Raw genomic sequence first — 26,580 nt, forward strand, 5'->3', positions numbered from 1 at the left:
TTTAGGGGTGTTATAAGGATTAATAAAAGCAACACAGGACTGAGAATTCTTAAAGATTCTCTGTTGCATGTGTGACAAAACCTTACACTCAAAAGCATTGCTCAAAACAGCACAAGCTTTAATAATGCTCACAGGTTTCAATATTGCAATGGGACACTTGCAAGGACTGTCAGATTTTAATGTGTCTAAATCAGGTTATCAGCCAAATGGTCAACCTGAAGAGGATCAGAGGGAGATTTGTGACTCTGCTTAAGGTTATTGGGTGACTCATAATCGAATTTCAGCTGACTGGGACTTCTTTAGGTTCAGGGGAGTCCCACAAGCTTCCTAACACTTGCAGGACATAATTAGCTTCTTATTATCTTTTTCAAAACGATTTTCCAGCTTTAGCCATGAGGCAGCTGCTCAGAAATTGCCATTTTTTGTGTGCCATAATAGAACAGTACCTATTTTTGTATGTGTGTGTAGACACACACACACACACATATGTGTACTTATATATACATATATCTGCACATACACAACCCTGTACCAGAATTATGTAAATGTGCTTTTGCTTGTAGGAAACCCTGATCTTTAAGTCTGAGCAAAAGAAATGACACAGGTGTTTAGCAGTGAAAAACTAGCATTATAGTTCCATGTAGCACAGACACAGATCAGTGAGCATGCCAATGTGTTACAAGTACACAGGTGTTTAGAGAGAGAGTGATAATAAGAATTTCAAATACAAATGAAAAAAATTAATTAATTGCTTACTTTGGCAATACTAATTTATTTTGTTCATCTTGCCCTGATGAAATATATTCTGCTTTACAAGGTACTGCAGTGGATATACTTTTCAATTAAATTGAGCTGTCATTTACAAATAAATAATATGATACTAACACAGTTATCACATGCAACTCAGCATGAAAACTCAGTCTCTGAAAGTGGACTAACAATTCTTTTTCCAATAAACTCTTGCAGTTGTTCATGTTAATCCTCTGTTTACTACCTGATTTACATCCCATACTAAAATTTTTGATTAAATTTGAAGGATGAACCATAACATTACCTCTGTAAAAGCTGCCAACTCTTCTCGGAACAGGGTCATTATACAGAATTCTATTTTCCTTAGTAGATGCTCCATCTTCTGTGTGTGGATCATGATATGCTCCACCCTAAATAAAAGAACAATAAGCTATTTAAAATGAAAGACTATAAACTGATTTGGAGTTTTTAACCAACATACATAAGCAACAGAACTCCAAACTTCACCACACAATTTTCCTTTATACAATTTTCCTAAATAACTGCCAATATCAAATCACAGACTATGCAATCAATAATTACTTGGTTATGCCACTTGCTTGCTTTTTCCCAAAATGACAAAATGCTGCCTTTAAGTTGCAATTTTAAAAACTTGAGCCTGATTCAAAACCTCAGATTTTTGCTGTGAATGAAATGCAGCTGTAGCATCTCTGGAAGAATCTTTTATGGGAGGTCTTGTCGAATTAATTTCTGATGGAATCTGGTCACTCTGCTACTGGCAAATTTTAAAAAGTAAACAGGAAATAAATATAATTTGTGATAATTGCAATATCAAAGCACTATGATCTATTATCAGCTGCTAAACAGCAGTAGCTTGAGATACTAATAGTCACAAAACCTACTATATGCAAAATAAGAAGAAGTCTCTGAACTAAGCAATCTATAGGCAAATAACTTAGACAGCATAGCAAGAGCAATATTATTTTACCTCTAATTTATTCTATTTTCCTGAACACAGTACTTCCTGGATGTACTTCAAGCAAAAGCTTCAGTGAGCCCTTGGAAACATCCATATGCACATAATTTGCCACCAAATATGGCCTCTCTTAAAGGAATTAGATGCTGCAATTTTTCCTGAAGAACAGACCACCAGATAAAACTTAATGCTCTTGAGAAGACCCCACAGGAAACTACTAAAACTGCCATGTGAATTGAAATCTAGAATGTCCAAGAAGGACAAAGGTTAAAAATCAAAGTCACGAAAAATCCCGACCAGAATTAAAAACTGGGATTTCAATTCAATGCGTGAGATTTGCAAAATCTGCATTTGTTGATGATGATCTGGTCTCACTGTCACAGATAAAACAAACCTTGAAGCCATGTCAAGACCAGAACTGGAGGTGAAACAATGCTTCAAATCACAGTTGGATTCTCCCAAAATTTACCAGAGGCTGAAGCATTGGTTTAAATCAGTGCTTGCATTAGATACCTCTTCTTTGTCAGCAGTTAAGTTTCAAATATGAGGCAGTAATAGCAACTGCTACTTGATTTTCTTCTTAAACCCTTTTTGTGTACATTTAATTTAAAAATAAAAAGAACTCTAAAAACAAAAGTGTTGTCCCGAGACTCGAAAAGCCCTAAAACTAATACTGAATGCAAGTTTTTTGTTCTTTTTTTTATAAGATTTAAAACCTAAAGAAAAACATTTTTTGTTTGTCAAAGACTTGATAAAGCTAAAGAGAAAAATCAATGAGAAACTAGAATATGGATGTGAGGAAACTTCACAAAATATGAGCAGAGAAAGAAAACAAGGAGAACTGATCAGAAAAAAAAAAGGGAAACAATAAACAATCTCTGAGAACTCTTAGTAATAAATTTTTGGATCAGTAATCCTGAGGGGAGTGAAATTTTCTGATTCCTAATGCAGAATGCAGAAGAAGGATGGGAAAAGGGGAGGATAGAAAGGAGCCAAAGAATGACTTCTTTGTGAAAATGCCTTCATGAGGCATAAGAAGATTGGCAATTTAATTTTAATTTGTTACTGAAAGCAGTATAAAACCCCAAAAAACAGCTTTGTGAATTTGAGGGTTGGCATCCATTTCAGAAGGCTCATTTTCCTTTCACGCTTCTGATGGTTGAAATAAGAGATTTAAAAGCATTAACTGAAGGCTTAAATTTAAAAAATATTGATAATAATAAGAGATAAAGTCAAGCTTTTTATAAAGAAATAGGCTTTTCCAAAGCAAATGAAAATCAACAAAATCATAAGCATAAAGATACACATCAATTTTTCTAATTAAAATAAAATTTTGTCAACCAATTTTCAAAACACAAAGAATGATCTGATAAAAACAACTGGCCTCTAAATAATAAGAAGCAAAATAAAATTTACTTCAAATTACTAACTGCTTCATAATGCAGAAAAAGATCCTAATGCACTGAAGAATACAAGGTAGTGTGAGCTTTCACTATCATAAGCTGAAATGTTGATATTATTGTCCTTCCACAGTAAGATCCTGAATAAGTAACATTTAACTTGACTGAAATGAGAGAGACAGAAAAAATAAGCACACAAAATAAAAAACTGGTTTTGAAATGAAGCTGATGGAAAAGCCTTCTAGGTAGGAAGCTGATGTAAACCCTTTTTATTTTTTAATTATTATTCCATTGCATTTCCCCTATTATGATATTTTCTGATGTGTAAATATACATAATCCTGAATGGAGACATGGCAAGTATGACAAAACATATTATGCCTTTTTTTCTCTACTGGACTGAAGAGGCAACCACTACCTGCAAACACTTTTTTATGGTACTCATAGACCACTGTTAGGTCAGGTCCACATATTTCTCAGATGAACTAAATAGACAGAGTATTTTAGTTTCTCAGAGTAAACCATAATTTTTGGACCTTAAATAACATTTGCAGTACTTTGACTTCCTTCAATTTGTCAACAAATCTGAACTAAATGTTCTCTCCTTAGAAGTCTGTTTATCACAGGTACAGGAACAGGAAAACAAACACTTATTTGTAGTTGCCTCTGCACCACTTTGTTACTATAGGAGTTTAAAGATTTGAGGACAAATGCAGTCATCTTTATACATCTGATCTGTGACACATCAGATAATTCAGAAGTGTTGTGTAAGGAATGTAAATCAACACCAGAAATTGCCCTTCCTCTACTCTTCCAATAACGCTCCCAGAAAAACACAACCAAGTATCTAGTGATAGTAATCACTGTAAGGAGTCACTTACCAGTGGCCTTGACAACATAATATCTTTAGACTACCCCAGCTATTTATCATGCTAAGCTAAAGAAATATTGCAAGCTTTGATATTCCTCTAGTAAATTATGGCATTTCAGTGATAATGTCCTGTCATAAATGAGTAACACACTCACTTCAAAAATTAATCTTAGCATTCATAACAGAAATATCTACAAGAAAAGCTAAATAAAAACACAAATGAGAAAGTTAATTAAACAAAATGATACGATAAAAATTACATCAGACAATGTAACCAAATACTAAGAACTACTAATAAAATTTTAACTTCAGAGACAATTTTTTCTGTTCTCACATTTCAGTACTTTACGATAATGGTGTTCATAGTCCATTTTCTAAAAGCACCTTGAAATATTCAGCCCTTCTGGAAAAAACCCCAACATCCCTTGCCTTACAACAAGCCAAGTAAATAAATAACTGTAAACAAACAGAAGAGAAAAAGCAGGACACTGTCCACACACGAAGTAAAAAAGAGGAAGGTTAAGTCCTCCATAAGAGGCCATGTTTTGGACTAACCCTATTATTATCTTCTGTACAGTCTTCTCGTGATGAGCCAACAGATCTTGTGAGTGACTTATGCTGCACCTGTGGAGATAACAGTTGCAGGCTGTTTGCTCTGGCTGCCATCCCTTGCCCTACGCTTAAGCCACCCTCTGAGCCCTTTGACCTCACTCTGTCCCGGCTCACATACATAGAGTGTCTATGAGGGCGCTGCTGTGAAGAAAAAGGACTGGTATAACCTAGACCATAGGAAAAAGATTCATGTGGAGCAGATAGAGAGTGGGAATGGCTTCCATCCATGTGATCTGGCAGTTTTAACTCCTCCATTGTTTTGGAGTGTCTTGTTGATGGTCTTCGTGTGTCCAGGGTGCCCTCACTGCGGTTGTTCCTCCCAGACGGACTGAGCAAAGTTCTGTTATCGCTGTGTCGGGGAGCAGTCGGACTGGTGGGAGAGTTCAGGTCCATACAGCTGGATGGAAAATACCTGTTGGTGCTTGGCTCTGCAGCTTGGGCCCTGGCCTCAGAAAGGTTGCCCACGGATTTGGAGTCTGTCAGAACTCCATGGCTCTTTGACTTTGCCCGATAGGAAGGACTCTTAGAAGACTGTGGGATGGTGTCGATGTAGCTGTGCCGGCTGTGCTTATCGCCGGGCTGCAGCGTCCCAGTTTTGCTTTGGGAAGTTTCCATGAACGAGTGCCGGTTCTGCTGAGATCTGGTGTTGGACTTCAGGTACTTTGTACCTGAACCATCAGAACTTTTGGTGTCCACATTAAAATCAAATTCTGTTTTTCCCTTTGTGTCCTTTGGGCTGAGAAGGTGTGGCATGTTATTATTGGCTATATCCTTGTTGCCAGATCCAGGTGTGTTGCTTGGTTTTTTTGCATGCATTGGACTACGTGCAGGTCCAGGAAGGTTTCCATTTAAAAAGCTTTCATTTGCTGGAAGACCTTCTTCTCTTGGCCCGCCAGCCCCTAGTGTCTCCATATCCTTGCTGTTTGATCTGTGGTGTGACTGCAAAGCAGAACTTTTGCTGGCTTGATTTCTATATTAAAATGCATAAAGAAGAATTAATATACCAGATTACATATTCATGTATTAATAACATCAAAAAAGTACACTCATTTCAGTTGCCATTTAAAACCACAAAATTTAACTGCAGTAAGATCAAATACTGCCAACCGAGGCATCAGAAGATCCACTAAAATCTGCAAATGTTAGTATACTGTTCCTTCTGGTTATATTCTGATGGACAAACTCAGCTTTGGTTAATGGATTTTGCTGACAAAAAATATGAAGATATCAGATCTAATCATAGAAATTCCAACATATATTTACACATTTATGCATGTACGTGAGTACTGTGTGTGCACATCACTGGGGCAAGCACCACATTATGAAAATTAGCTGTATATCTATAGAAAAAGAATCTTGAATACACCTAACATATCAAAGAAAGGTAGAACAATAAAGTGTGCCATCACTGTCAAAAAACCCTGATACAATCAATGCTCCAGGCTATCTAATGTATTCCTGACTGGAGGGAGAGGGAAGGGGAAAGGAGGGGGAAAAAGACATGCAGATGGAGTGGGCCTGAACTCACTGCAGCAGAGCATGTCCTGTAACACCAACCCCAAAACCAGGTCTACCTAAGGAACCTCAACTTTTATGGAACTTGGCACCATCACAGTTCTTGACACACTAACTCATCCCCAAAACTGCACCTGAAATCCTCTGAAACCAGACTGACTTGGTGCAGAGCTACTTGGTGATGTGCTTAACCTCTACTCTCCAGCTCTTCTGGTTTTGGAGTTACAGGACTGAGATTTGAGATGGTTCTCCAAACACTCAGCCTGAATTTATTTGAGCAGGATTTATTATCTCATGTTTTCTGCTATTCTTCTGGACTTACCCTGGCACTGCAGACTAGCCATGACTGAGCAGTGCTGCAGCTGTCCTTGTTTGCCTTGATGGATTTAAGTGGGCTGCAAGCAATTAACTCATAGAGCAAATCTACAATAATGTAATTCAGATGTATTATTGAGAGTTGAAGTGATTGCTCACTGTACCTGTGTTGATCCTTTTGATAATTATAACTGGATATCCCTGTCATCATTTTTATTCTTAGGATTTTTGTATCAGCCACACTCAGTGATGTAATTATGCATTCTATTACAGTTTCTAAAACTTCAGCAATTTTAATTCCAGTTTAAAATATTTTTTAGTTAGCAGGAAGTGTATTTTTTAAAAGCTTAGAGATACCAGGAACCCAGTATTTTAAATCATGCAGCTAGGCAAGCCTTTTAGACAACAAGGTTCCCACAGATCTAAGTTTTTCTTTCTGATGCCACATGTCTAATGGTGAAACTTCTATCCTAAATAACTGTAAGGGCAGCTAAAACTTTCTGGAGTGTATCTCTGAAAAAATGTAAATTACAAATGTCATCACCCCAAATCTTAAAATGAGAACCAATTTTTTGAATCTCACAGGAAGAGCAAAAGAAAAACATGGCCAAGATTAAAAGCCACTAACATTCTGCATGCTTCAGAGGTGAGGGGCTTTAGGAAAGCTTTCATCAGAATACTGTGAGGCTTTTTGTACTGAAGTATTTTATCCACCAGTCTACCTGGTTCATTGAGGTATTAAAATTGAGTGGTTTCTCCCAAGCTGTGTGGGTCCAACAAGGCAGTCACTGAGCAAGCACATCCAGCTTTGAGATCAATTAGACTAGACCTGATCCATAAATGCAACTGCAGACAAAATTCTGTTCATCTCCCATTTGGAGCACGATCAACGCGCTCAACTTTCAGGACATTTAGCTGCTAAAAATCTGGGTGAATTTTTAACTTTAAAATATCAAAATCCTGGACAGATTTGTGCCTATACAGCAATGGTAGCTTTCCAAAGAGCATTCCTTTGGAATTTCAGGCATCTTCCAAACCACAGAATTCCTACTGTTGTTCAAGAAAAAGGCTAACTTTTTTTTAAGCTCGATAAGCCAACTTCTTTCTCTTTGTCATATGCAGAAATAGCTTCAACACAGAAAGTTTGGAAAAAATTTCAGCTTGAGTAACTATAATACAGTAAAACTGTGTCTACTGCCTGTATTCAGTGAGGCAACATGGAACAGTGGGTGTATCTCACTGTGTCTAAACTGTCAAACAACTACTTTTCTTCTCTTGCAGATGATGTTGCACGTAAGCTTGAGAACAACTCAGTCACTGGCAGAGCACACGTCAGTGAGCACAGTGACAGGAGTGCACTTACCTGTTAGACAGGGTGTTGCTGTCTGTGTGGTAGGGTTTTCTCTTGGCTGAGCGGGAGGGTGAGCTACCGCAGCGATCCAAGAGCCTTTGGGTTTGAAACGAAGGATGGTTCAAACATTGCTCTGTCAAATATCTATCTGCTGGATCTAACTTCAGTAAGTTCTTTGAAAAACAAATCCCAAAGTTGAAATGTTAGTATCTGTATTTGCATCAGCAAAAAAATGTAACTTAATAAAGAATATTATTGGGATAACTTTTTACTCTCCAGTTTCTGGGATTAGATGTAACTGCTAGAATAATTTCATGGTGCATTAAACTACACATGAAACAAAATGAAAAATTATAGAACCTATATTCTACTCAAGGCATGGAAGGCCTTAGCCTTGCCAGTTATAAAACATATATATGTGCTATATGCATGCAATGATATATATAGAGACACGTATAGGTAATGATAGTTAAAATGTTTAAAATACAAAAAGAGCTAAAATTTTTGAAAATATGTTTTATGTATATATCTATACATGTTTTATATATATATATTTTAAACATATCTTTCAGAATATACCTTACAATACTGTTGTTTTGAATTAAAAATATTAACTCTACCAGTAAAAAACTACTGCAATGAAACAGGCTTTACAAATAAACAGAAGCATATGAGAACATATTGATACAAAAACAAATATTATTTTAAAGTTAGTATTTTTTAAAATATACAAAAGTAAGAGTTCTGGTTTTAACTTCTGGGATTCAAGTCCACTCATATTTTTGAAGAATTCTCTAAACTGTTTACAGTGCATTCAGCATGACATTTGCTTTATAGTTCTGTTAGACCTGATGTGATTCTAAACAAGACACTTTTTGACATGCAGAAAATACTTAATCACAAAATTGAGAACAGTAGCTTGGGTATTTTGGTAAGTTTGAAAGGTTTCTTGCAGGAACGGAATGATACAAAACTTACCTTGGAATATACAAACATGCACTACTGTCAGCAAGGTTAAAAGTTTGAATGGCTCTTACGTAAAAAGAATAGCTATCTTTTAAGGTTCATATATGTTTAATAGAGAAGAACTCTATGTGTACATATGTATGTGCATCACACATATCTGTATATGCACTAATGCAGTGTGCAGCCACTTGACAAACTGGTTTTCCCTTTGCAGGATCCCTACACTTCAAAATGGGAAATGCACAGGAAACAAGGCAAGTAACAAACTACATTCCTAAGCAGTTTGGTCACACTTTGCAGCATCCTCCTTTCTCAAGTCCACAAACTGTGTACTGAATGATTAACTTCTTCTTTCCCCTTTTTTTCTGGTGCTCATCACTAGATTGGCTTCTTCCTCGTGGTTTCTACATTCCTCCTCAGAACAGAGGATGTCCAGAGATTTTCCTTTCAGTGCCTCTACAGTAACTTACACAGCCTGGACAACAAGCAAGGAGAACTGGAAGTTCAGAGGGAATCACAAGGTTGGAATCACCTGCCTGGCATCACAAGAAATAGTGGGTCAGGGCTAATGGCTGAGGCACAGTCACTGATGGGTACAACTGGTTTCAGAAGGAAGAGGATGGAGAGGGAGAAGAGTAATATTGGGATGTTATGGTGGGAGTTTGCTACCAACCATGCATTGAAGAGCATGAAGAAGATGAAGAGAACAATTCTGAACAAAAACAAGCAAAAGTCTCTTGATCACAGGTCCTCATCCCCATGGTAGAATTCAGCTATCCAGACATCCAGCCTGCATAGATGTTCCAGGAGGTTTCTAGACTACATCGGTGGCGATTTCCAAGCACAGCTGCTGGAGGGGCAAATTAGCCAGAGACAGGACTACAGTCTACCTGAGCTGCTGTTCACCAACAGTGAAGTACTGGTGACAAACCTGGTCAGAGAAGACACCCTGAGCTGTACTAACCACGAATTGATTACAGCTAGGAGGAAAAGGAGAAGGAGAAAGATAAATCCCAGGGAGAGGACCCAGGACTTCAGGGGAGCAAACTTCAGCTTCTATAAGGAATGACTAGACACAAACTCCTGAAAAACCACCATCAGCAGAAAGGTGTTCAGGAGAGCCACTTGATTTTTACAGTATTGAGTGCTCAAGAACAAAGCATCTTATTTATACAGATGACATCAAAATTTTTTATAGGTTTAGACTGGCTAAACAGGGAGTTTCTTAATGAACAAAAATGCAAAATGGGAGTGTATGAGAACAAGTCAAGGACAGGATACAAAGGAAGGCTTTAAAAACAGTGTGTTAGCACAAACGTTAGGCCACTTCAGAAAGCCAAAGTCCAGCTGGAGCTAAGGCAAGTGAAGGACATCAAGGGTAAAAAGAAGGGGTTCTACAACTATTCTAGTAGCAAACAGAAGCTCAGAGAAAATGCATGTCTGGTGCTGAATGAGAGAGACAAGTTAATGACAGATGATATAAAGAGGGAAATGTCTTTTTGTTTCCCTAGTCATCACATGCAAAACCAGTTCCCAACTCCCTAATGCTTGCTGCAAACCAGCACGATTTGTGAAGCAGAGTGGAGGACTGGAGCAACAAAGCAACAAGGTCAAATAGATGCCTCTTCATTAATCTAGTCCAGAAATGCTCTCTCAATGGATGTATTCATAACTCACTCCTTTAGCTGGCATAAGTTGAAGTGTGGGTTATTCAGTAATCTAGCAATCAGACCTGAGGTCCCTGGGAATGCAAACAACGAAGAACACAAGTGTGGACATGTGTCAGTGCCCATTTTCTGCAGCAGAGACAGGTGTACAACAAAGTATGTGCAGCATTTATAGCATGCAACTTAACCACAAGTCTCTTCTTTTCTCTTCTTGTAGTCTGCTCATTGTTTAACAAGGTTCCAATTCCTGAATTAAGTAATGTAGGTCAAACATAAAATATCCCTTCTAGAGAATTCCTGACCTTTCTCATCTTGTAGGGAGAAACATGGACAGAAAAGAGGAAAAGGATGAAATTATTTGGAAATCTGTGTTTCCCCAAAATTCAAGTACTTCATTTCACAACTTTGTGGCTTTTAAATCAAATCAAAAGAAACTAAATGACACTGAGATATAACATAAAAATTAGGACAAAATTAATATAAACCTTGCCCCAGTATGTGTAACAATGGTCTAAAGTTTAATCTTGAAATTGCCATTCAGCAATATGTGCTACTAGAGCTTGAGCTATAGCTCACTATGATTCCAGGAAAAAAAATTCCCATTAATTAGAAAATGGAGGAGAAAGTAGAATACTAAACCAAGCAATTATAAGCATATAGGTATCTAATTTTGCAGACTCCATGAAACCAAGATAAAACTTATGCTGACTCTCTTCATAAGGCAAGGGGAGTAAATGAAAGTGATTTGAATTGCTTGTGTGGATGAAAACAGTAAAGCCAATTTGGATTTCTCTTGGCTACAACAACACTGCTAACAGCAAGTAAACACCCAAGTATATCTCAAAGCTGACGACCTCTGTTTTCCAAGACAACTGGTGCAGATGGCCTTGGGACCATACAATTCATTTAGAGTTGATTAACCATATCCACACTTCATATTTGCCCAATATTGTCTTTAACTCTTAGGTGGTTTTGTGATTCTAAACCAAATTTCTTACACTATGTCTCCTGGCATTTGCAAGGGCTATTTTCTTGATTCCTAGAAAATACCAAGCCGTATTACAAGCAATGCTGATGTCAAAATATCTCAAAAGGAACTTCACAGATAGTTTTAAGATGTATTATATGAGGAAACAAAGGTAAAAAGTCACTTACATCTTTTCCTGCATATTACAGACATAAAATAAAAGACGTTTTCCTACCTTCATAAGATCAAGCAATACACCACTTAAAATTCCCAAGTATCTTCTCTCTAAAGACTGTGGATGATTGACTGCTGGAAACTGTAAAAAATATAGGGTAAATATACAGATAATACAAACAAGGTATACATAAATACAGTGTTTCAAAAAATAGAAACTATGCAGTGAATCAAGGCATGTTATTAGTGGGAATCATAAGCACTGAAAAAGTCAGTGGTTTATTAAACATTATAAAATGCTAACATGAAACAATAAGTGATGAAACAATAAGTGTTGACAAGCATCCAGTCAACCAATTAAAGTATTCCTGATTATTAGGGCAGCCAAGAAACCTCCCCCAAAGAGAAATAATCAACTTAGACTTTTGGTAGCATTGTGATTAACAAGAGGTAGGAGGTTTAAAATAGATTCAGAACTAACATGAGTAACCTATATTTTAAAAAGAAAAAAGGTTAAAAATAGCTTTGAGAGGGCAAATGCAGTTCTAGTTAAATACTAAAGATAAAAAAACAATTCTAAAATGTTTTTAGCAAAAAACACCAAAACTCCAAAGGTTTAAGGTTCAGGATTACTGCTGTGGTCTTGCTGCAGTGAGATCTGGGAACACCATGAGAAGTGCACACTGCTGGGAGGCACCTATTATTTGTACTAGCATTACTTTTCATAAATTACCTTTGAAGGAAAATAAAAGAACATTATTTTGAATGTGTTTGAATGTGTTTGTTCCCAAACAGTCCCTGTATTTTTCTTTATACTTCACTTTATTTTGAAGTGGTTTACTAATAATTGAGAATCTTTTTAAGTCCAAGTCTGCTATGTTGATCTTAGACAGTAACATAGGTAAACCAAGGCTTCCATGCTTCCTACAATTTATAGATGAACCAAATAGCAAAATGTTCTTGTCTCCATGTAGAATGACAATCATAAAGATTTTATATCTGGAATGAACAGGGAAACATGAAAATGTGCTGAAGCCATGCAAAGCAGTAGGGGCTATTCTCTGTAATTGTTCAGATTCTTCATATAACTTATTTATAGAACCATATTTACAGCCCTACATTGCCACTCACATTTTCCATAGAGGCATGAGCCTATTGCTACTTTCTGATCCCCTATTATTTTATTTCCTTGGGCCTTAAACATACCACGGATGTTTTCCTGCTCAAAAGAATTGAAATCACCAAATACTCTCTAAACCTCAGGAGCAAGGAAAAACTGTGGGTTTTGTGTGTGCAGGAAGAAAAGACAGATAGTTTGCAAATGTGCATCTGTAGACATGTGCATGTGGTGCTGGGGTGTTTATATTAGGCTTTTTTTTTTTAGTCTTGTGTTACAATATGCTAGTACTCACATCTATGGTAATGTAGAAATTCACAAAGTCTAAGTACATGGAGAAAAAACTCCACATCATGGGCTAGTTTCTCTCTTGTGAATACCCAGCACCAGATCCAGCTTGTAAATAGTAACTGGCTTGATCACAGCATACCTGCTATCTGCTATGCAACAGAAAACCTTTCACTATTAAGCTGTGCTACATTCAGAAAAAATGTACTTTAAAGGTTGTCTTATCACATGGGACAATTTTTTCCCATTAATTAACTAACAAATATCATATTCCAAACCAATATTTTGTAGTATTTTTGAAGTTTAAGCCATTATTCAGATTTTATTTCGCTATTCAAAAACTACTCTCTGTGTCACTGTCACCACCCTTTGTATCCTGACTTTACAGATGGGGCTAAGGCAGCAACATGTCTGAGGCCAAGTTATAAACCACTGATCTGGGATGAGAACAGACTCATAACTCTCAGCCTTGTGCTAATCTCATTGGGTCCATGCTGTCTTCTTGAATTTCTGTACTTTAAAGCTACAAAACAAAGATATTTCATTCTCAGTCTAGGACATTACAGAGCATTTATTCAAATAAGATCACACTGCACAACCAAAACTGCTGTAAAATAATGTAGAAGAGGCAGTAATTTACTCTCCTTACAACTTTTAAAGTATTGTTTTCCTGATAAGGGGTTATAAATTTTTTAAAAAGAAAATCCCATCCAGCCCACTGTTCTAAACAGGATGAAATACAAATAGGACCTTACAAGAAATGCTTGTCTAATCATTTTTTTTAAACCCTTCACTGATGAAGGTGTACAAACTTCAACAAAACCTCCTTGGAATCAGTTGTCCTTGTACCTAAAACAGTTACCTATACCTTAAGCCAACGATTTATTTTCTTATCATCATCATCAGCTACACCAAATTTATGGCAAATTTTAACATGTTTTAACCCAACTAGATCCCGACTCTTTGCCTTTCACATTCTCACATTCTTTCTATTTGAGTAAAACTCAAATCTCAAGTTTTTAGCACAGATCAAGGCTCCTAAAACCTTTTTATGTTTCTTTGTATGATTTACACTAATGACTTCAGAACATTTACCAAGATCATAAACTCACCTTTCCAAGCAAAATTCACTAATAAAAAATGACAATCAAAACTGAATTAGAAGGAAACACGAGTATAGTCAGTGAACAGGTATTGTTAAAAATAACAAAGCTGTTACTTATTTACTGATTCTGATATTTTGCCATATTGCACATCCAGGTAAATTCTTCACACTAGTGACTCACTGTCTCTCCATTATAATGCAAACAATAAAGGAAAATGCTGTCAGTAGGAAGAGCTTTTTTACTCATGTGGCTTACATCAGTTCCCCAGGAATACAAATCAAAGGGAAAAAGCTCTTCTGCCATGATAGCAGCATCTATAGCTCAGATTTTTCCAACACAGTAGCTTGAAGACAGCAGTCATGAGCTTTCCACAACCTGACCTGACAGAGCTTTGCTGCTAAACTTCACCACATAAACATGGCAGAGTAATGCTGCACTGGATTTAAGAGGCAAATTTCATGCCAAAAATATGAAAGAAAGGAAAGAAAATCTTTAATCAACTTTTAACAGGAAAACAAACACATTTATAAAACTCAATACTACCATAATCAGAATTTTACTCTGACTTATGAACACCTTACAATCTATACATCCTATACTTACACAGAAATACATGCAATAGATAATGCACAATGTAAATGAAAAGAACCTTCCCAGCAGCAACAACAATACTGCAAATACTACACAAGTAAAGAAAAAAGTCAGAAAAAAGAAGAAAGCTCTCCCTTACCCGCAAGCCATGGAAGCGTGGGTTGCTATAGAAGAGCTTCATCTGCTCAGCTGGCAGCGGGCCCAGCACCTTCTGAATGGTAAAGAGCTGGTCAATCTCACTCTCGCCAGGGAACAAGGGCTGCCCATCACTCAGCTCTCCCAGGATACAGCCCACAGACCACATATCCACAGCCTTTCCGTAAGGGGCTCTGGAAAGTGAACACACAATGCTTTTCACCCACTGGCACTGTATTCTTACTGAGCTGTTTCAATTTATTGGCCATATTTCCCAAGGCCCACTTTCTCACAACACAGAAGAATAAAGTCTGATATTGAAGAAACTACCTCAAATAGCAAGCACTTTGTTTCTCCCCTGGATTTCCTGATGTCTCTATTGCTGCTTGAAAAGACAGGAGAGGAATTTTCAAGTTCCACCAGGGATCTGACTCTTTGTGAAAAATCTTACACAAGAATAATCTTTTTGATTGTGAAGCAATTACCACTCCCAGTTAAACTACTACCAACTTCCCTTCTCTCCAGGGCTAATTCCTGTGCTCTGTTCCTGCATTAAATCTCTGTTCCCATTGTGCTTAATTGGTGGATACACATACTGGGTCTGGCCACTGGGAGAACAGAAATGATAAGAAATCTTTGCTTCAGCATTTATACAGTGAAATTTTAATTAGAGAGAAAACAGAATGCCCCTGAAAGCTATTCCTGAAAAAAACCCCCACAAATGAGGAAGCATTGAAAGGATCATAAAGTACATAATTCCTGTTTTGGAGCAAAGCCATGGGTGGGGTTATGGGGAAAACTTTTCTGTACACCCGAGTGTTGTTGAATTGTAAAAAAATTTAATAAACATGCAAATTATTCCAAAAATCTCTTTTGGATGCTTGGGTTTTGAATAGAATGACTGGAGAATTCTTTTCATGTCAAAGAAAAAGCAAAAATATAGTAAGACTGGAACAAAGACTGAACTGAAAACATATTTCACTGAGTCTCTTCTTTTTGAAGCTTGTAATCCAGTAACTCAACCCCTGTTCCAAGAGATTTAAGTTGCAGCTGGCTTGCCTATTTCTGGAATGAGATTGCACCAGGAGGTGCAGGTGATAAATCCTATTGGAAATCTGTCCTCTTCACTCCTTCACTTCCTAAACTGATGATTAAAGACGTTTAGAGAAAGAACACGCTCAAACTAAAGGAAAAACAGATAACTTTTTCCCATTGATGACTCATTATTATTTACTGAGCTCGTGGGGTAGGCACTTGGCCAGAGGAACTTGTAGAGCCTTGATTTGGTTATGTGAAGGTGAGAAAGCAATCCTAGCTGGACAACAGCCCAAGTGAAACTACAGGCCCACAGAGATGACTAGTGCAGGACTCTACAGTAGCTAGGAAAGCCAAAGCAGGACACTAAAATTTCAAGTCTGCCCTGAGACAATGTAGTTGTCTCAACAAACAACCATCCCAAAATCAACATTTGCCCCACTGGAATCGACTGCTGACAAGGAACCACCACTGGCAAAGCAGAGCACACCACAGTTCCTGAAGTGCTACTACTACTTCAGTGGCTCTGTGGGTTCATACTTTGCTTACTAATCTTACATAGGGACTACCTGTGGGTTTGCTGACTCAGTGGCTGACCTTTCTGGGATGCTGCTGGTCCAACCCACCCACTAGGTCACAGTGCCAAGGAAGTGCCAAAGCCAAGGATCTGCTTTAAAGATGCTCTGTGCTTGTATTGGCAAAGTGAGGCTCTGTGAGCAAAACAGTTTCTGAGAGTGCAGGTAAGAATCCTACCATTTTATTATGATAGAAAAACACGCTCATTTTTATTTACAACGCCCTTAATATGCAGTTTTTTCCACTGAAATGTGAAATGGGGAAAAGGCTGCTGTAGGCTGGGGTACTGGAGTAGAAGCTGGGGTTACAATGGAGAAATGGGCTAAAACTCCTTTGAGGCATGGACCATTACCCTTCCTTGCTCGCAAGAATAAAAGAAGCTGAATCACAGCTAAGAACTTTTCACTATTTACTCTGTAGTCACACAGAAACAAAACAGAAAACACCATTTCTTAAGGCAGTGTGAACTTCAGTCCTGGTTTGAACAGGCATGCTCAAGACTCCTGCTGGCTGTCAGGATCAGCCACAGCCAAAACAAATGCACAAGGGATATGGCTGGATAAATGAAATAACTCCTATAGCACAGACAGAACATAAACCAGAAGTACTACAGCCTATGCCTGCACATATTAGATTCTCCAGAACATGTTTTCATCTAGTAATTTAGTATGCTTTAAAATCTGCTGGCTTTTAGCAATATTTTGTCATCAGAGGGTAGAGTACTCCAGCAGCAGTTAGTTACCTGAGGCTCTCCAAAGTGAGTAGATTTTAGATGTTCCGTGAATAATTAGGCAGCAATTTCTTTCCTCTCTTGAAATTTAAGTCTTGAACGTTATTGCTAAACAGAAACCTCTCTGGGACACATTTTAAAAATTGAAAAAGTAAAACTGTATTTGTTAAAATGTATATATTTAATAAACTTCGGAAGAAGATTTTTGAATATTAGATGCTTATAAAGATTTGGTAAATGCAAGGAAAGGAGGAATGGGAAATATGAGTGCCTGGGAAACAGAATAGGACTGCCAAGAAACAGGCATCACTTTGTGCCAGAAAAACTTAGTATTAAAAACATACACAGCAAAGTTGAAGCATTAAATATACAAATCCTCTCCCTTTCTCTAGAAGTTAATCAAACAGTCTTAGACAACTACAAACAGACACTATTCCTGCTAAATTTCATTTGGTAACAAAATAGTTTTGAAAACTGCAGGTCAGACTAATATTATGTCTGTCAAGCTTATTAGTCTTTCCTTCTAAATCCTCATTACTGAGAGAGAGAGAGAGAGAGAGCGAGAGAGAGCAAAATGTTCTGTACCTAAAAAGGCCACAATTGATGCTTTCTTTTCAAGTCTTTTTTAATACTTATATATGCACAGACACACGCACTTTGCTGGAAGCTTAATGGTTTTCTCCAAAATATGAAAAATTGAGCATTAAGGTTTTTAATGGCAACTTCAACATACTAATCTACACATAAGAATTCAACTGCCTATCAATTTGATTAAGATTAGTACAGCTCTGGGAATACTGGGATGACTTGACTGACAGAATAATTGTTACTTAATGCCTTACCTGGTCAAAAAATAACTAGTTCAGTGTTCATACAAGCTTCCAACAAAGACTTGTTCCCCAGCAGCACAAAACATTGTGCTCAAAGATTCTCAGGAGTGACCAGTACTTTTTTCATTCATCTTGTGGCTTTCAATTCCTTATTTTAAGGACATGTGCATATAAATACATATGCACTTTACACTGGCATTGTATTCTATGAGAGCATTCCTGTAGTTTAGATTAATACCTTGTTGAACATGATAGTAATGGCAAAACCACATATAGTAGATCTCCAATTATTTTTTTTCTTTTCCTTTTCCCTTTTGGGTCTCATGAATTTCTTCATTTATTACTTGAAAATCTGTTTTATCTTGCAAGGTAGTAAAACACTCATTGTATAGATTAATAAAGGAGTAAAACTGAATCGTCTGGCTGAGGCTAGTCATGTAACTACTACTTTTTCCAGGCAATGCAATGCTAACTTCTCAGTGCTTTACTAAAATGATTCATACAGCCTCCTTCAATAAATTCTTCCTGACTACTAAAAAGCTAGCACCATCCTCTTCAGCCATAACTTCAGCCATGCTGGAAAAGTGTACCTAGGAATGAAAACCAAATCATGGAATCATGGAATGGTTTGGGTTGGAAGGGACCTTTGAAGATCATCCCGTTCCAACACCCTGACATGGACAGGGACACTTTCTGTTCAACCAGGTTGCTCAAAGCCCTGTCTGACTTGATCTTGAACACTGCCAGGGGTGGGGCATCCACAGCTTCTGTGGGCAACCTGTTTCAGTGCCTCGTCACCTTCTGAGCAGTTTCTTCCTAATATAGCTTTGCCCCAAAGGCTGAAGATAGCCAGGATAGGAGTGTCACACTGTGAAAGTTGCAGAAGTGCTGCTGTGTGATGTCCACCACAAGGCTGATGGAACATTTCAGGCTACTGGACTACCATGGAAATCTCTTCTGAAGGAAATGGGGGTAGAGGTGCCTGAACTGGAAGTACAGTACATCTCTTATAATTCAGCTTTAAATTGGTTAAACACAGCTCAGCTCAAGACAGGTCATCCCAACATACTAGAAATGAACACAAAATTATGAAAATTGGAAAGCCTCTTGAAATCTTGCCTTTAAATCAACCACAGATCTGCACAGGTGAAGCTTACAAAAAGTGCTTGACAAACTGAAGAATCAGTCAAGACTTATCATGGCAGTTCTACAAACTATACTTACCCAAGCAAGAGTTCAGGTGAGCGATACCATCTGGTAGCCACATATTCTGTGTAGTTAGCATTGCTTCCTTCAGAGAGATTACGAGCAAAGCCTGTCAGAGAAACAGCATGAAATATTATATCCCATTTTAAATACAGTATGCACAGCACCACTGATTTTGGCAGTAAGAGGTCACATCTATTTACACAGAAGCAAATTGTTTACAAGCCTTGGTGCAGAATGATCTCTGCAACAAGTGCTTGTCTACTAAAACACAAGCTTGGGATACAAGAGTGGAAGTAAACAAGTCTGCATTAATGACTTCCTTATTTGTGTACTCTCCTCACTAGTCGGGGTGGGGGGGCTGCTATTATTTTTGGTACTTTACTTAAGCAAAACATTGATAAAAGTTTCCTGTCATTATGCCATGTAAGCTATTGAAGCATCACCACTAAATTTCACTGAGATGCTGTTTGCAGAATATTATTAACATTAGAAACAGTACACATGCATGTGGAGTAGACTCTTGTGGGCATTGATCCTGATTACTACAGTCCCACTGCATTCAATTTTTTAAATTGGTCAAAGAGGTCATCTAAGGACATTCCCTCTCTGACTTGGCAAGGAAAAGGGTCATCTCCTCAAAACTATAAAATGCAGGAATCTACCAAAGATCAGTAAACTGTTTATATCTGCGTTTGGCTCACTCTGCATGTTTTGGCTTCCCACCTGTTTTAGCCTCACATCCACAAGGTTCTTCATGAATCAGATTCAGAAACCAAGTCTAAATTAAATTCTTTCTCCAAAAGAAACAAAAAAATTTAAAAATTTATATTTAGTTGCAATTCTACCAAAACTTCACTACTGTCCTAAAGCATAAAAATTATGACCAAGCTGAGAGAAGAGTACATATACTGGAAAATCCAGGTGTTGGAATAAATTAGACTTTTGTTTTCATTCTCCTACATTTACAAAACATCAGCCGAGCACCACAGTAATGTTGTTACTGGATTCTTCATGTAGAATTACTCTAGAGAAGATGTTGGCACTGTTTTCAAAAAGTATCAAGATTCTTACTGTTTTAAAACAAATAATTAACAACAAGGTCAGACAGGATAGACAGATCTCAGCAGCAAGACTTCACATGTGTTGGCTCCTTACTAGGGCTCAAATTAAGACAAGCTTTTGGGACTTAAATGCAGAAAAACATAATTTTCAAAATGCTTTTTTGATTGGGATATGGCATTAAAACTCAGTCCAAATTCGCTTCAGTGAAATCACTGTAAATCTTTCCATTATTGCATAAGCAATGAAGAAAGAATAAAATTCCAAAATATTGCAGAAGTACAAGGCTCAACTTTATTTTCTGAATCAATAAGTGATAGGTCAATGCAATAGTCATTTTTCATCATTAATTCTTTTGCAGAAGCTGCCAAAATCGCCTTTGCTACACAATGATGTTCGTAAAGTTGTAATTTTAATTTTTTTTACCATTATTACTTTTTGTATTCTGAAGTGTATCTGGCAGTTTAGTGTGAGGAAGCCAATTCCATTCATCCCTGTGGAACACTCATTTACTTCAAGTTGAAGTAACAATTTGGATGCAGATTATTATTATTAGACCAGTGATTGTAGAAAACAATTATAGATTTGCAAATTACATAAGTTACAGCTGTTACATTTTGCAAGATATCTTTAACTTCAAGAGTTAATAAACTAAAAGGCATGTATGATGAGGAACAGATATTTCAGAGCTGTTTCAAAATAATAATAATTTATTTCCCTTCCCATGAAGTCTAATGAACACTACTGATGCTGCTAGAGAAAAGCTGGAAAGTATTTTTTATTACTTGTAACATGGGGATTGAGTAAATTTTGAAACATTACTATATTTAGAAGTGCTTAAGCCTCCCTGTTTCTGTTTCAAATTACATGATCTATCTGATTATCTTGCAGTGAAAAATGTTACATTCATGTGTTTAAAGAACAGGGAGAAGATAATCAGGAGCTACACTGAAGAAATGAGACAGCCAAAACGTGGGAAGCCCCAGACTGAAATGGGGAGGGGAAAGAAAGAGGAAAAGGTGTCACATGGTAGAAATAACCACATGTGCTAGTGTAACCCGTGAGCTTGGCAGCATGTGAGTCCCTGTGCAGTGGAAGAATGAACAGGCCAAGGATTCATCCTCCTGTCTCCAGGCCAGGCCATTGAACTTGGCCACAGTCAGGAGATAATGTAGCCTGAAAAATCAGCCCCCAGCTTCAGAGGCTGGCAGCAGCACAGGTTTGATGTGACAAGACAGAAAGCAAAGTTACCAGCATGGGCATCAGTGTCTTCTCTATATAGCTGGGTGATATAAGAAACCATTTCATAGATTCAATACTGCTCTGATACTACAACACTGTGCAGAATGATGATGGACAGAACTAACAATTCAGAAAAGCATAACACCTTTCCAAGGGAACAATTACTTTTCTTTTTTGTTATGATGGAGTTTGCTTATTATTCCTTCCTTCAAACTGTGCTGAGGTATCAGGTATATAAAAGTAAGAGAAGGAAACAAGGGAGAACATTAGATCAAACTCTAAACAGTGAGAAGGAATAGATTAGAAGATGAAGACAGAAGGCAGCTTGGGGTGAGAGTGACTACGGAAACAATAGCATTTGCAAATGCATCATGATGCAAGAAGAAATAACAAGCAAAATCTGAAATATCAAGAAATAACTTGAAACAACTCAAAACATGGTAGGAGAGATGTCAAGGAAAAAGGTGTAAGGAAAAAAAGGAGGAGATCATCAGTTTCTTACAGAGAAATAGGGCACATTTCAGTTAGACATAAGATAAAGCATTCTCATGTTAATGGCATGTAAGTACTTTAATAGATGCCCAGGAACACTAGGGAATCTCCATTATTCAGAATAAGCTAAGAAAACACCCCTCTGGTATGACACAGCCATTCTTAATCCTTTCTTTGAGTAGGTGGAAGAACTAGAGGATTTCTTGAGGTCTTCTCCAGTCTTGTGTTTCATGATTTCTATGCTGACACATCATAGAGAGATTAAGAGATTGCTAAAGCAAGTAATTTCAAAGGCCTGGAGTTGAAACAGCAAACATACTAGTCATAAAACTTAAGTGATTCCAACAGTCAGGTGCATCTGCTGTAATCGGCACTTTGTAGTGTTTTCTTCTTCCCCTTCTATTGGCAGAGATGACACCCACACAACATGTGTCTGGGCAAGCACAACATTCAATCTCAATTTTATCTAGCACAGTATGTACAGAACACATGGCACAAGGATTAAGAACTATCTTGCTAAAAATTATGAACCTTTTTATTCAAACTGTTTTTCTACACTGGGCTATTGGAAATGGATTCATAGTCCTTTTCTTTGCATTTGTAATCACAGGAGGAATGTGGCACTGTATGTGACAAGTACCTGTGTATCAAAATATGAATTAGTCAGACAGCATATGTTAAATCAGGTTAAAAGGTAAATTCTTACATCCTAATCTGTGCACATTCAGGAAACATCTGTGGCTAACACCATTCTGACATGGGTTTTACAGTAATAGCTTAAGCTGCTAGCAACAATGTCAATTAGCAATAATGCTAAAAAATTAAAACTGATCCCTTATTATAAGAGTTGCTCAGAATTTTAAATTCAAATAAATCTGAAAGGTTAATGAAAATTAAAACTAACAACAAAAATTCTCTTAATCTGCCTTCCTTGATACTGTGCTGGTCACTGAGTACATTGTGGCTGCATGTCCTTTCCAAGAGCAGAAAGAGAACATGGCTGGAGCACACCACGTGAGCGAGCCAACAGACCACACAGAAGATCCCTGCCAGCAGAGCTCACATCATCCATATCTTGTGCCAAAACAGACATCCAAAACACGAGTGTACCATTTGTCCAGCTTTTTATTTCCCTGCAATGCTGTTGCACAGAGGATGTTGACACAAGTTCACATGCAAAGATTTGTTGGGTGATGGCATATGACAACTCTAATGGTGTTACTTTCAAGGAGGGATATCCCCACTCCAAAATAAATGAGGGAGGGAGGACAAGGGCCAGGGAAGGACGTGTGGGGCAAACTGTTCCCTCCCATCAGGACCCACTCATGCCCCCACTGACTGTTCCTGCCTGAGATGACGTTTGCCCAGATTGGAGAGGGCATTGCTCAGGGACAGGCACTGCCCACATGATGCTTGTTTAGCTCTGCCCAAGGCAGTGATTTGGTTCCTTGACCACCCAAAGCTGGAGTAGAAGGTGAAGCAGAGGAGAAGGAGCCAAGTGTACCCTACACAAACCTTCACTCCTTGGAGAGGCTTGGCCCTTACAACCTCAGTGGGGTTTGCTTGGCAGGGCAAGGCCCTGACCATCAGTGTAGAGAGGTAAAAATCCTGTCCCACCAGCTCAGGGCTTTGGGCAATGGTGCCAGGGAAGCCACAGCAGTGCAGATAGGAGGCCTGTGGATACCGAAAAGGCAAAGGCAATGAAGGCATCCTGGTGTTCTGTCAGAACTGTGCAGTTCCTTACACTGCAGGATAAATGGCTCTGAAGTCAAAGAACTCATATGGACCAAATCTTCTAAGGTTTTTCCTAAAACAGTTATTGTTTCTGAATGTTTAAGCAAAAGGGCTTTTAGGATAAAAATAAATAAGCAGCACTACAAATGATAAATGCTTTTCTCCTGTTCCTACAACATAATTTCAATCTATTTCATTAGCAGTTTTTCTTTTCTTTCAAAGTTTCAGAGGTTCAAAATGCCCTCTTTCAAACCATTCTCACTCTTGGGGTAGCACGGAAATGGCTTTTATTTACCAAGTGAAATTGTAAGCTTTTAGGAGGGAACAATATTTTATTCTGTGTTTATGTAGCATTTAGAACAAAAATACAGAGTGTTGGAACAGTGTACACTCCTCCCTGTTGTCTTCTGGGGATTACTCACATGGGCAAAGCTTGCTTTGTACTTGGGTGATGACTCTGCAAAGGCTTAAAGCTGATATTAAGCAGGCATTGGTATGTCAGGAAACATCAGAGGTAACATAACATGGACAGCTCTGACCTAACCTCCAGTCATTGTCTTTAATCATATGTGGCCATCTGATTCCTTAAGGTAACAAAAAAGTTGACCTATAACTACACACTAACAGTCCACAGAAGTCAGTGGTTCAAAAAATAGTGTAAGTCTCCTGTGTATTTGCTAAACAAAGAATTATCTTTTCTTTCAATACACAGGCCAGATAAACCCACAGATTTGCTAGCCTCCTAATCAGCTTATCATCTGAGCTGTTCTCAGCTGTGTGTCAGTAACAGCAGTACCAAAACCCTTGTTTAATAGAGGAAGAGAGAAATGCAATCTTTCTACTGACACATTAATACAGGGTGTGCAAATTAAGCCCAGAGACCTTTCAAATTAAAATACCAGCCCCAAACCTGAAGCAGGAATCAATTATTACTGTTAAAAAGCTTTTAAATAATACATACTCTAGATCTCTTACAGAATAAGGCAAAACTCCACTGCAAGAGATTTTCTTTAAAAAGGTGAGCAGCACATATCTAGCTATTGAACTTACCAAAGTCACACAACTTCAGAACATCATTGTGGCTTATTAAGAGATTCTCTGGCTTGATATCTGAAACATCAGAATGGGTGAGAAAAAAAAAAAGCTGTTAACTTCTCTTTAATTTTGAACTTTGTCAACAAATATTATTTCATTATAACATATTTAGAGATATTCATGCAATCATAAATGAAGCATTACAAGAGCAACTGCTGAAACAGCTTCCAGCAATTCAGTTTGTGAACAGGCAGAATTAATTTTCTGTCTTTTGAAGCCTTTTAAAGTGTTTCCCCACAAAATATTGGAAGATAAAACGTGCATACGGATATTCCTGGGCAAAAACCAAATATGCATAATATTGCATATTGCAAAATAATAGAAAGAACTGATATTTAATTACCCAGTTAACCAACGAAATGTTGTGTGCTGTGCTCAGTATTTTAAGTTATAATGACCATCTTGATCATCTCCTGTAATTTGTTTAGAAAAATATGTCTGGTTTGGTTTTGAGCCCTTTCTTTCATTCCTATATGGATATTGTTGTATACACATATGGTATATTGTTCAAACTATATTTTACAAAATATTTTCAGACTCTTGCTTATGATGGGTCAGTCTTAAATATAAAAAGCATATTGTAGGAGAATTGTAACGTATTAGAAACATTAATTAGAAATGTTACTCTTGCAAAGTCACATAGCAAAATAAAATTTATTAAGTCAAGATAAAATACGTAAAACTAGATAAAATCATACATCATGATATGTACTCTAAGCGTTTGAAGCTTAGGGGAGCTGGAAGGAACTGCCTTTAAGAAGTAAAATATCAGGGACCAAGTTCTAAGTTTTAGATTATTTTTCTCTTAGTATTCCATTATCAGATTCAAAAGTGAAATGAGCACCATGAAATGTTTAAAAAATTCCTTTTTTCCATTTTCTTAGACTACGCCTGTACTTCAGTTCCACTTTGCTGTGCATATGATACAATCTTTATGTCATTCCCCAAAGTCAGTGGACAGCAAATTTTATATGAAGATGAACTTAGTTTTACAATGGTCTGAAGTCACATAGCAGACTTAAGACCCAGGCCAATTGACAATATTTTCTCTGTTAATACAAAGCAATTGCTTCTATTTATGTGAAATGCAAATTACTTCAAGATGTAACATCTTTCCCCGTAAAAAGCAAATTCCCACACAGGCCTTATTTCCACGTGGAGAACAACACACTTACCTCTATGAACAATATCATTCTTATGGCACCAGTGAATTGCTTTAATTAGCTGGTAGATATAGCTTTTCACTTTTTCTGGTGGAACTCCATTTGGCATTTCTTCTAGCAATTCAAGCATGTTCTAAACATTTAAAAGACACATTATTTAAAAGATGTTAACTTTACTCTAGTTGCTGGAAGATAACATGCATTCAGCCTTCTAAAGCAACATACCTAGAGCCTGGCTTTGGAAAATCAGTAGTTTAACATTCAAGAAGTGTACTTTAATCATAAGCATATTCATAGCTGTTTCATATCCCTTAAGAGTGAACCACAAATGTACCACAAGTCCTTAAAAGACTGTCATCAAACAACCACTTACCCTAAAACATCAGAAATGTCATTTAGTTACAAAACATTGCTTCAACACAAACACTGGGTCAGTGTGGCTGTGTGAAAAGTTTAGCAAAGCACAGCATTTTGTAAATATACAACAGTGCTTTAACAAACTATTTTCTTCATTCTTTAGTTCTGCAGCTTTGACACTGCAGGGCCATGATTAATCACAAACCATTTCTGTGTATGAATGAGGATAAAACAACACAAGCCTGTTAGTGCAAATGA

At 37.4% G+C, this 26,580-nt stretch overlaps 1 protein-coding gene across 4 annotated transcripts in view; it reads right to left on the reverse strand.

The window, feature by feature from the left end:
* Positions 1 to 26,580, reverse strand: part of CDKL5 (cyclin dependent kinase like 5) — a 122,521-nt gene that overhangs the window by 15,791 nt on the left and 80,150 nt on the right. For all 4 annotated transcript variants that reach the window (XM_071555766.1, XM_071555501.1, XM_071555595.1 and 1 more), the window contains 8 exons: positions 25,978 to 26,098; positions 24,758 to 24,817; positions 19,196 to 19,286; positions 14,805 to 14,994; positions 11,625 to 11,705; positions 7,802 to 7,962; positions 4,552 to 5,578; positions 1,055 to 1,160 (listed from right to left, as the gene is read on the reverse strand). In XM_071555766.1, the coding sequence (XP_071411867.1) occupies positions 1,055 to 1,160; positions 4,552 to 5,578; positions 7,802 to 7,962; positions 11,625 to 11,705; positions 14,805 to 14,994; positions 19,196 to 19,286; positions 24,758 to 24,817; positions 25,978 to 26,098 (1,837 nt within the window). The remainder of the gene's footprint in view (positions 1 to 1,054; positions 1,161 to 4,551; positions 5,579 to 7,801; positions 7,963 to 11,624; positions 11,706 to 14,804; positions 14,995 to 19,195; positions 19,287 to 24,757; positions 24,818 to 25,977; positions 26,099 to 26,580) is intronic.

This window comes from Pithys albifrons, chromosome 1, assembly GCF_047495875.1.
Source record: "Pithys albifrons albifrons isolate INPA30051 chromosome 1, PitAlb_v1, whole genome shotgun sequence".
In the NCBI taxonomy this organism is placed as follows: domain Eukaryota; kingdom Metazoa; phylum Chordata; class Aves; order Passeriformes; family Thamnophilidae; genus Pithys; species Pithys albifrons.